The 12,200-nt window shown below is 40.6% G+C and overlaps 1 protein-coding gene across 4 annotated transcripts in view; it reads left to right on the forward strand.

Annotated features, from left to right (window-relative positions):
• Positions 1 to 11,907, forward strand: part of sema5ba (sema domain, seven thrombospondin repeats (type 1 and type 1-like), transmembrane domain (TM) and short cytoplasmic domain, (semaphorin) 5Ba) — a 136,092-nt gene extending 124,185 nt beyond the window's left edge. For 3 of the 4 annotated variants that reach the window (XM_084421704.1, XM_084421703.1, XM_084421705.1), the window contains 4 exons: positions 1,608 to 1,742; positions 3,521 to 3,565; positions 4,398 to 4,603; positions 9,140 to 11,907. In XM_084421704.1, the coding sequence (XP_084277830.1) occupies positions 1,608 to 1,742; positions 3,521 to 3,565; positions 4,398 to 4,603; positions 9,140 to 9,307 (554 nt within the window). In that variant the 3' untranslated portion in view covers positions 9,308 to 11,907. The remainder of the gene's footprint in view (positions 1 to 1,607; positions 1,743 to 3,520; positions 3,566 to 4,397; positions 4,604 to 9,139) is intronic. The other variant, XM_084421706.1, reaches the window with a different exon arrangement.
• Positions 11,908 to 12,200: the final 293 nt, after the last annotated feature.

The raw sequence follows: 12,200 nt of genomic DNA on the forward strand, positions 1-12,200 counted from the left end.
ATAAAATGTTTTTTGTTTTGTTTTTTGTTTAAAAGCAGAAGCTCTATTCTTTCTTTTGATGTATTGCATGTTCAGATATTCATATAACAAAATATTCTGGGGGCCATGAAAGTTTTGTGAAAATGGTCTAAAAATCGTTCTTTTTTTAAAAACGCTGGCAGGGAAAGAGTTAAGAAGCCTGGCGAACACAGCAACGTCCACAACACAACAAATGCTGGTCTTTTCAACAGGGTGGTTTATTTATGACCAACTGATCATTGTATTGAAGGCATGATTTCAGACCTTTCAATCATCAGAAACACACTCTTTAGATTCAGAGAGGGGCTTCTAGGTCCTCCAGGCTGCAGATGGTACCATATGTGAGCTGCATGCATATGGAAGTGTGCTGTGTGTGAGCAGACTCTGGCAGTGCAAAGCTCTGTTGTCACATTCTGTTGCCATACAATAATCAGCTGTTCCTTTTAGACACAACTGAAATTTATGACGAACCTCAAATCCATGCTGTCAGTGGCAGATCTAGAGTTTAATTAACAAACAAACAAAAATAAGAGCCTTTAGAATATTCAGCTTTTATTCCAGTTGATATTAAGAGCAAACTCAGAATGTAGAACATTCAGTCATTTATAAAATCCCATTTCAGTTAGGGTGCTGCCTAAGAAATTCTATATGATATATTGTTTGTGTCTGGAAAATAAATGAAGGGCTACCTTTTATCATTTTTAACTGTGGATCTGCATTTTACGAAATGCCAGGATATCCTCTGAGACTAGCTACTGATAATAAAGACTTTTAGATTCAAACATTTGTCCCCAGTTGGTCCCCTTCATAAATGACACATTTTTTTAGGCTCTGAGAGAATTTTAAGACTGCGTAACATGAAAGGAATGTGTATATTTACAGATTGGATTATCTCAGCAAACAAATACATTTGAAATCAAAGTTAAGTTCTTGGTACACTTGCTCTGAAAGTGTTGCTTCAGACTGTGATTATTTGTGCCTCCCCGTGTGACTCTGCCGGTATTTGTTTCATGTGTGTGGGTGGGCCGCTCTGGTTAGATTGGTGCCTGAACTGTGAGGATGGACAAAATTGGACCGCTATATTTAAAGGAATAGTTCACCCAGAAATGAACATTTTGCCTTATTTACTCACTGTTATGTTGATTATTTTGATGTCATGATGGATTTTCATTCTTCCTTGCACCTACAAAAGGATAAATTGAAAATGTACTGATTTCTCTTTTCTATGGGGACTGAGCTTCAAAAAGCACCCAACAGTGTCATAAAAGTAGAATTTAAGTCATTGTTTACTGATAATCTTCTCCGTTGAGCTGTTAACCACTGCAACTGGGTCACAGAGTCAATGAGTTAAACTTAACTGCATGATTTTAACCGACTCCTTGCAACAATTTCGGAATATGAATTTGAATATAGTCCATGTCAAATGGACCACTTTTATTAAACTTATGAGTTTTTTTTATTTTGGTGCTTGACAGAAGAAAGTTATAGAGATTTGTAGTGACATGAGGGTGAGTAAATGATGACAGAATGTTAGTGTTTGGGTGAACTGTTTCTTTAAACCCTGTGTTTGTGGCCGTGTCTATGTGCAGGTGGGTGGATGGCCTGGTCAGTGTGGTCTGAGTGTGATGACTCGGGCCTGCAGCTGCGCAGTCGAGTGTGCGGGGCTCAATCCACGCCGTGTGTGGGAAACAGCTCCCAGCACCGAGACTGCAATGAGATCCCAGGTGAGAGAGAGCTATATATATACTCTCACATACATTCACACGCAGTCCCGACTATTCCATGATGAAGCTAAGCTTTTCCCAATTGCAATGTTATTGCAATGTCTTATTAAATAAACATTCACTTTAAAACCCTGTCAAACTCGCTGTTGTTTTTAATAGATTAGATGTAATATGTTTACTTGTGCTTATTCATTACTCTTTGCTGGAGGAGTGGAAGTGTTCAAAGTGAAGAACTGAACGCACCCAGCCTGCAAGAACACGAGTTATCAGAGCGGAATACCAAGTGAATCAGGCACTCTAATTAATATTAATGTTATGCCACAAGGCAGACTCGCATCCAATTTCTCTCCAGTTTTGGGAAAAGGGTTCCAAATCCTGAGGTGTCTTAGACGATGAGGAGATCAAGGAGAATTGTGCATCTCAATCCAAACATCTCCCTCCCACACCCATCTCTGCCGTTTGTGGAGATTTCAGATAGAGCTTGTAAAGCATGACTCTGCCCAGTAATAGTGCACTTCAGACTGTATTGCAGCTGTGAAAAACACGTTTCATTTAAATGCACCTCATTACCTCAACCAAAATGAAATATTTACTCTAAACGAGTGTTTAAATCAAGTTGATTTTTACTGACATTGCTGTTTATTCTTGAATACTTTTGGTGTTTGAAAGCTGGAGAAATGACAGAACAGCAGTAATAATTTAATCACTTTTATGCGACCCGACTGACTGCGAGCCTTTGATGTGTTTTCCTGTGCTTTATCACTGCGGCCCTGCTCATCCCTCAGGTTTAAAACAGGAGACCGTCTTCCTCACCACTCAGGTCTACTGCTCTTTGAATCGCCTCACTTCCAGGAAGGTTGCTTTTGAATGAAGAGAGTGGAGTGATATAAGATGGGGAGTGATTGACATTTTGGCTGCAATTCAAAAATTGGAGGAAAAAGAAGGAAGGGTGTAATAGGCCATTCACATTAGACTGTTCCTTGCATCAGTCTGCTCCATTTATAAACGGTTGGTTTATCATCAAATAGTTGATCGCAACTCAAAATTGTTGGTCATAACCCAAAATTTGGCAGCAGAACAGACCAAAAAATGGACACTAAATGCATTAATAAAATAAACTGCAACTATGTAATTGTGCATGTTTGTGATGGCAAAATAAATAAGCTTATTAGCTTTGAAAAGGAGGAAGCACTTTTCATGTTTTTTTAATGATGACATCAAGGACATCCTTTTTATAAGGATAATATGAATAATTTTACATATTGTCGGGCCTATGCAGTTCATGGTAATATTAAAAGATTTCAATATTTGACCCTTTTTCCTTACGTTTATATGAAAAAAAAAGTCGTCACTTCATGTCTAAAGTAAAATTTACATACAAGCATATGTACTGTATGTAAAAAAGCCTTTAACACTGAGTGGAACAACACTGAGCCTTTTCCTGTAAAAAGCTGTGTGTTTGGCAGACACTTTTATCTAAAGCGTAAATTCATGCATTCCCTGGGAATTGAGCCCATGACATTGGCATTGCTAGCGCTATGCTCTACTGCTTGAGCTACAGGAATTTCGATTCTGAAGCAAAACTAGTTGACAGCTACTGCTTTAGATGGATGTCTATGACCGTTCCGATGCATCTCGAACCACGATCGTTGTGTTTTGAAGATGCTGTTTCAAGTTGAAATATATGCAACATCAGTTCAAGATGCTCAGAAAGAGCTCACTGCCATTGCTCATCCTGTGTGAAGAGTCCCTAACTATATATCTCCTTCTTTTCACAGCGATTCTCCCGGCATCTAGCTATGAGAAGGACCAGCAGTGTGGAGGTAAGTGCTTCGACAGATGTGTTTGTATTGTGTTCACCGCATGTTAGAATGTGCTTGTGCATGCACTCTCCTGAATGCTCAAAGACATGTAGCAGTGTGCTGCTTGTGTGTCATGTTTCACGTCAGCTCCTTTTCATCCAGAACTCAGGAAGAAATGGAATCGATAACCAGGTTTAAGTGAGTGAACTTCATTCACATTGCTGATCTTTTTTTTTTCATGTGCCGTGCTCCCAGGCAGAGGTGCGCTGCCTTTCCAGTGCATGCACTAGATGAAAAAATTACATGAGGGGGCACAACGGTGCCTTTTAGGTTGCGAATCCAGGCCACATTGGGCAGTGGCTGCCTTCAGAGATGGCGCCGCAGTGCCAGTTTGGTGTTTCTCCAGGTGGCAGCACATATTACCCATCAATGTCCAGCAGTGGCATTCTCCTGAGTGATCGCTGTCCAATTAGAGCAGTTCATGACGGGGGTTTGGCGTTCACTCTCCTCAATCACATTTCGCACTCATTACGGGTCAGACCAGCAGGATGCCTGGTCCATCACATCGACCGGCTAATCACAGCACTGTCCCTTGGTACTGCGTCATTCAGCCAGATGCTCTCAAGCACCTGCCCACCACTGTTTGATGGATACAGACATGTTGTGTTAATGATGAGAGATGTAATGGTGCTGCATCAAAGTTTCCACTGACAAGGATGACTATATTGTCTCATTATAAAATAAAAAAATTAAAAAAACATATTTAGTCAAAGGTCTGGATGAGAGTGATATCACATTACAGTTATTTGCAGACAAATGGTTACTGTAATATTGCCTTCTCTTGTTTTCCCAGGGTTCACTCTGCTTCACCTGATAGCTACGGGTGTGTCGTGCTTCCTGGGTGCCGGTCTGTTGTCCTTCCTGGTGTATGTGTACTGCCAGCGGTTCCACAAGCCCTCGCAGGAGTCTGCCGTCATCCACCCCACCACTCCCAACCACCTCAACTACAAGGGCAACACCACACCAAAGAATGAGAAATACACACCCATGGAGTTCAAGGTCAGTGCTGACACCCTGGTCACACTTTTCTTTTCGTTACACTGTTTTATGCCATGAAAAGTGTCAGTAGGACCATTGTTTTTGTTTTTGTGTATCATGTTGCTACACTTAATCTTACCCATATTAGATGTACACCCCTGGGCAAAAAAACCCAAAAGGGCCAACCCGAAAATGGCTAATCGCTAAGCTTTTAATAGTCTTAATCACACATTTGTGGTCAGGAAATTAGCTAAATTTAAGCAAATGCACTACTTAAAAAGTAATTGCTGTCTCAGAAAAAACGCAGAATATGTGGAGTGATGAATCACAATGAAACAAATTGCATGGTGATGCTCCAGAGCAGTGTCTTCAAAAATCTGGACAGAAAAATAATAATAAATGCATGTCTACCACAGTGAAGCATGATGGAGGAGGTGTCATTGTGTGGGGAGCCTCTTTAGCTGCTGGTATTGGTGAGCTGCTTCACTGTGAAAAGTCATTTAATGCTTTGGAGTACAGGAGAATATTGCAGAATGGCTTGCTTCCCACAAATGAAAAGTTGTTATCTAAATAGGAATGATCAGATCTTATTTTTCAACAAGACAAATCCTGCCCGAATTGAAAAGACAACCAAGAACAAGTCCATCAGGCTCATGTTTTGGCCTGGTTAGAGTCCAGATTTTAACCCTATAGTGAATATTTGGTCTCACATTAAACTCAAACCGAACTGGGAGACATTTTTCAACTACTCATGAACTGTTTAAAGTTTTAACATTGAGTGGGACAACACTGACCCTTTTCCTGTAAAAAGCTGACCAGTGATTGATTTGTGATTGAATTGGTTAAGACCATTAAAAGAACACTAAATATTTAGCAATTTTTGCAATTTTTTTGCCCAGGAGCAGTCCATGGCCCGTATCACAAGGAATTACCTCTGGTTGTATTGAGTGATTGATAATTGAAGTGTAAATAGAAGGAATTACATTATGTGGGAATGTTTTGCATGAAGCAGGGAGACTTTTTGATTTGTCAGGGATGTGTTTTGATTTCATTAGCTATAACGAGGTGTAACATCCTTGCAAAGTCACATATTGCAGTTATCAGCGGCTATTTGCTACAGTCATGCATATTTTTATTCACAATGTGCAAGACTTTCAGTAAGATGTGCAATGAATTATGGTGGCTTACATTGTAGTTGCTAAAAGTAGGATGGGGGGGATTAGTACTTCTTGTCGGTATTGGCCTGATGTGTCCCAAATGCACTCTGCGGTCCATGAAAATAACTAATAGTTGTTGTTGTTGTTGTTGTTGTTGTTTTACTTAGACTTAGATCCGCCTGCGCCGTGCGGCGCATTGGGCGCTAAGCAATCTCCAGCGGGCTCGATCAGTCGCAACTGTTTCGGCTTCGTCCCATGGTAGGTCAACGGCGCGTAAGTCTTCGATGAATGTACGCCGCCATGTTTTCTCCGTTGTCCTTGCTTCAGTTCTTCGGTCTGTATATTTCCTTTTTGCTGACATGGTTACGGTATGAGACCGAAGACATCGTTGTTGGAAGACGTTTGGTGATGCTTGTCTACGATTTCCGGGTTTCACTCGTGTTGGGATGTCGACTGAATTTAGAAATCGGATTTTTGTTCCTAGGACAATTGCATTATACATCCAGATTGGCCATAGTTGCCGTATAACCGTCGTGGCCTTCCCAAGTCGACTCGCGACGTCTTGGTCTGAGCCGCCGTCCGCAGTCACAACGCTGCCGAAATAAGTAAACTGATCAACTTCATCCAGAGGCTGTTGGTCAATTTGTACTGGAATATGTGCACAGGCGTAGCCTATACAAAGGATCTTGCTCTTGGACGTGTATATCCAGGGTTCTGGCTTTTTCTGCTTCGCTTCCCATTGCTGCCGTTAGCTCGCAGAGTGCTGGTTGAATAGATCCGAGGAATGCGATATCATCCGCGAAATCTAAATCCGCAAGTCGTCCTCTGTCTTCTCGCTGTAGGTCGTAGTCGCCATGGGTGAGGGGACGTCGCATGACGAAAGAGGAATGGCGACAGCACGTAGCCCTGCCTCACTCCTGTGTCAATATGGAAGAATTCAGAGACATCTTAGTCGGTGCGGATGCAGCAGCTTGATTCATGATAAATGTTGCGGAAGAGGTCAATGAAACGAAACCGGGATGCTGTTGTTTTAACAAATGACTAAAATAATTGCAGCCTTTGCCAAATCGCGTGCGGTTTCATTGCAATTAATTGTGCGGCCCTAGCAAGGACGCATGAATTTGATCAAAATTGACAGTACAGACATTTATAATGTTACAAAAGATTTCCTTTTCATGATGTTCTTATGAACTTTCTATTCATCAAAGAATCGTAGAAAACATGTTCAGTATCACGGTTTCCACAAAAATATTAAGCAGCACAACTAGTTTCAACAGTGATAATAATAAGAAATGTTTTTTTTTTATCACCAAATCAGCATATTAGAATGATATTTGAGGGATCATGTGACACATGAAGACTAAAAATTCTCCTTTTGCCATTTTTGCCACAAATACTATATTTTACGACATTTTTGATCAAATAATTTCAACCTGGGTGAGCATAAGAAACTTGCTTTCGATCCCAAACTGGTCGTGTATATATTCATATGGTGTCAATCTGCAGCCTTTTATTGTATTTTCTGTTCTGAATTTTGGTGGATTTTAACTAAAATTGAGCTCAGAGTACTGCACTCCCATTGATACTGTAGCTAAATGCTTAATCAAATGAAATAATAATAATAATTAATGGACACTCAAAAGGCAGGGATATGTAGAACTTTGAGAATAACGGTCATAGTAGATCTGTGCAGATTCTGTGTGAGCCTGAAGATAAGTTTCTGACAATTCCACATAAATCTCAGTGGATTTTGACAGATTGCATGTCCTGTTCATATTGTTATTTAAAAGAGTGTTTAACAGCTCCGTTCTACAAATTTAACTATATTAAATCTATAGGCCGCTCAGTGTTTTGATAGCACCAGAGAGACAGCGTTTACACTTTTCATGGGAATGCGCCTACAGATGCCTTTTATATAGTGTTTGCATATTAAGCTGAGTATTTTCACATCAAAACATGACATATTTCACCTTTACGGTTTCCCACAGATAAGCTAGCAGAAAAAGTTGTGAGCAGTCAAAAAACCAAACTCAGTTGGAGAGCACGCTCGTTTATTTTGTCCAAAATGAGCATCACTAGATAACTGATAGTTTGGAGATTACAGCTGGTTTCCCTCTCCCCACGGCCGCTTGTTTAGCCGTCTCTTCTGGCTCCTGGCACACACTCCGTCTTTATTAATGGGCTCCATTAGGCTGTTTAAGCAGCAGCCGCTCAGTGGACTCCCACAGCTGGTTGTGACTGATCGTCGAGCTCATCCAATTAGTTTGGCTCGGCTCGCTCTCCTTCCACCTCGTGTCCTTGCTGTGACACCTGTGCGAGCCTTTTGCCACTTTTTCCATCGATCTTCTGCATGATCAGTACTTGCTTGAAACTCATTATGAGACTTTGGCAATACGAGTGGATCGAGAAAGAAGCGCCTGCTGCAAAAGATCGTCACTCAGGCCTCTGTCTATGCGTTCCCAGGCCACGTCGGTGCACAGATGGCTGTGTGATATTAACCGGGTGACACGGACTCCCTCTGATTGATGGGTGTTTGAATAAGCATCCGTTGAGAGCCACGTTGTAAATCAGGATGAATATTCTGATTTCGCGCAGGGAGCTGTTTGTCGAAAGTCTGCAGAAGATACCACAGTCAGCAAGATGTAATTTGGTTTCGTAATAGTAGACAAACATTCACTTGTTGTCACTCATTGAGTCTTGGATAAAACAGCAATTCCATCTATCTTGTTCAGACTAAAAATGATCTTAGTGCATTTGTAGAGCTATTGTTTGCCAGGTATTGAAAAGTATAATTGTTGCACAGCAGTTCTCGGCTACGATGAGTCATTCAAATCAATCTTGTATGTTTTTTAGCTTCACTCCGCCAGTTACTGAGCTGCAGGTTTTTTGGAGCTAGACAAATGATATTTCTCGAGACTCAAGAGCACTACACTTCATACACAAATGCTACTTTCATCCATGACCCATAAGTTCACCACTTTTGAATTGTTTATCTTCTATGGGCTCCATTCAGTGGTGCGTTACATATTTAAAGGTGCAGTTTGTAATTTCTGCTCCACTAGTGACACCAAACCGAATTGCAAAAAAAAGAACCAGATTTCTCAATTTCTTTTCTACAGTGTTCTGGATTTTGTGTCCTTAGCATGTTGCTGTCTGTTCTCTGTTTCGTTCAATAGCCCCCACTTGAAGGTCTATGGTATATTCTGGTCCATAGGTGTAGTTCATTGCAAGCCTACATGATCTACTGTTCAAACTCATGCCATTGGTTGAGCTAATATTGCTTTTTTGGGGCTGCTCAAACACAATAGTGGTACAGATATTACAACCCCATGTTTCATCTCAGAGATTGATTTGCCTCTCAGCTCATGTAACTCTCCTTTATATATTTATTTCTCTACAGACTTTGAATAAGAACAATTTGTTGCCGGATGAGAGGACCAACTACTTCCCTACTCCACTTCAGCAGACAAATGTGTACACCACCACCTACTACCCCACAGCGCTGGGCAAATATGACTACCGCCCAGACTCCTCACCCTCTCCCTGCAGAACCTATAACCACAGCTGAGACATGCTTGCCCATCCGTAGCTTTATCGCCATGGTGACAAGGCTGCTCACCTCCCTTTTCCCACCCAGACACTCTACACCCAATGTGGTGCTTGTTCCAACATTCCAGCTGATTCCCCCCCAAACTCTCTCCCCTGAAGACTGTGTCTCCTAATTCATGCCTTGTGGTGTCCAATGGGGGAAAAATCCAGTGACTCAAACAGCACTTTTTAAAGATTGTGTAGCGACACTGACTTTGATAAACTGATGTCTTGATTGATCTCTGCAGAACTCCCGTTACTGGAAGGAGATTTTGCTGAAGCTGAAGGTGGGAAGAGAAAATTGTGCTGGCATCCCGTACAACTCCAGTAATATTCATTACGGGAATGCAATCTGCCGCGCTGTGGCAGTTCTTTTTAAAACTACATAAGAGAAGAATAGCCGGACGCCAGACAAAAGAGAGCAATCAATGGTGACATTATCAGGTTTGGTTAGAACGGTGGTATTGTTACCTTTGGATGCAAATGTAAGGACTTCCCACTGACTTCCGACCTTTGAGAGGACAATCTCTAACAAAAGAGGACGAGGATCGCAGGATCAATGCATCTCCTGGGTGGACTGTTCGGATATGAGTTCGCAACCAAGCTGCAAGAAAAAGAACAGCTTAAAATAGGATGCTATTCAGAACGGACTCTTATCAGAAACGAACTATAGATTCTCAGCACGGTAAAAGCGTAAGGACAGAAGAATGCCTTATTCTTCCCCTAAAAAAGTTGAAACACCCTTTTTACTTGCGAATGCATGGGAATTGAGGAATATTGCACCAACATGGAATATGCTTAGGTCTGAAGCAAACATGTTCTACTCTGTTACTGTAAGTCCCGGTGGTCATATTAAATATGACTGGGTTGAAACTGAGACGGACTATATTTTATTATGAAAAAATGTAGGAAATACTGATAGCTTGGCACTTGTTTTCTACGGTTATTTTAAAGAGGGAACTATTCAGCAGTTGTAGGATAGATGGACAATAGAGTTTATTTAAGAGACGAGTTCAAAAATTGATGGAGCTATACTGAACATTTCATATATTATTATTTTGTATTATTGTTTCCAGATGGTGTATTCCTAACCATCATCACATTCATCGGAGAAATGAGCGAAGGCGTACATCGGTATATGAGCATCACATATTCATAAAATTACCCAGAGTCAACTCTCACATAAATGATCAATGGATCACTGTTTTTGTCACATCATACAATATCTGAAAATATAATCTGTGTGCAGCAATATGTGCCCAACTCAGATCTTGTTTTGCTCATGTGTTGACATGCTTCCCAGCGGCATCACGCCCACATTCCAGGTGCAACTCTTCAGTTATCGATAAAAGTGTTTCAGGAATGGCAACTCTCACCAGGATGTAGTATTTATGGTATGCTTGGTTTCTAAAGGGCATTGAGAACTAAACTAAGCTATTTTATCAAGCTCATTTAATGAATGCGAAGCCAACCATGCTTTCAGCTAAGCATGAGTACATGGGTTGTAACTAGGTAATGTCCCACCACAAAAAAAGTAACGCCACGCAAAGGTTAGTATAATGTACATGTATATTGTAAAGCTAACACTGTTTTTTAAACGCCTTATAGTTGTAAAATAATACGTGCCGCAGCGGTGTAAATATACCAACCGTAGGGATTGTGTGGGGATGGAGCCTGTCATGTCCAGAGTTTAACTGCAGTAGAGAGACCCATCTTGTTGACCAACCCTGATCGATAACATCAAAGATGATACACTACAGGCCCTACAAAACTATTAGAGAATGTAGTTATTTTTGATTAATTTGGGCATAATTCATATGAATAGATGATTTTGATGTTTGGTTCACAAATGTTACTTCAATTAAGGCACTTAAATATCATACTCATTCAAATACATTTGCCTTTAATTGTTTTGACGCTGTTGGATCCTGTTCAGAGTATTTAATGCAGAGTTTTTATCTGATTTTTGTTGCTCACACACCGAGACTTCACAGATACATTTTCTACAGAGGGTCCAAAAATCCATTACTCAAATTGTTCCTATTTTGCATTTAAGTAATTATAATTGCAAATAATGTTATTAGTATAATTTGAATGAGAAGTTGAATTGAAAAAATAAATAAATTTTTCTATAGATTCTAAAAACATTATTTTACCTGAAGTAAATCACAGATTTAAAATGTCTTTCAAAGGCTTTTTGACTCCACTGTATGCATGAAATGAATCAAGAATAGGCAAGACTCTAAGCTCATATTTAAGTTAAAAGGTCAAACTAAATCCCCACATTCACACATCATCACATATCATGTGCCTGCCCAGATAATATATGTTGGTCAAACGCGGCTGCTCTGTGTAAGTCGGGTCTTGAAAGGAGTATCTCCGCTATGGAACACGCATAAAGCCAGACGACGCAATGAGGCGCTCCATCCCTGCAAGGCTTGGTGCCCTTCTATGCAACTGACCTGGTGGTTAGATATGCGATGTAGACTGTAATCACTGCCTTTTAGACACTGTGAATTTTTGGTACTCTATATTTTTGTATATTGTACATTGTAAAAGATAATAAACCTTGATGCCAACCCGGTCTAACCCGGCTGTTTCGTCCTTTCCCAACTACTCCCACACTACATCAATCTAGGTCACCTCGCTGTCTCCCGCAGAGTGAAAGGTAAGCGTTTTCAAACTGTCATGTTTTTCAATCCAATGTCAGGTTGACTATCATTTGTATGTGTAGGGATTTGCTTGGCAGGCTGAGGAAAATTGGACCTAAATGCTGACAACACATGCACATGGTTTTCCCCTTCACACAAGAGAGAAAAATAGATGTTGGTCTTTGACATGAAGCAGTGTTTGCCCTTTTCACTCAAGACCTG

Source organism: Rutilus rutilus (genome assembly GCF_951802725.1).
Source record: "Rutilus rutilus genome assembly, chromosome: 10".
Lineage (NCBI taxonomy): Eukaryota > Metazoa > Chordata > Actinopteri > Cypriniformes > Leuciscidae > Rutilus > Rutilus rutilus.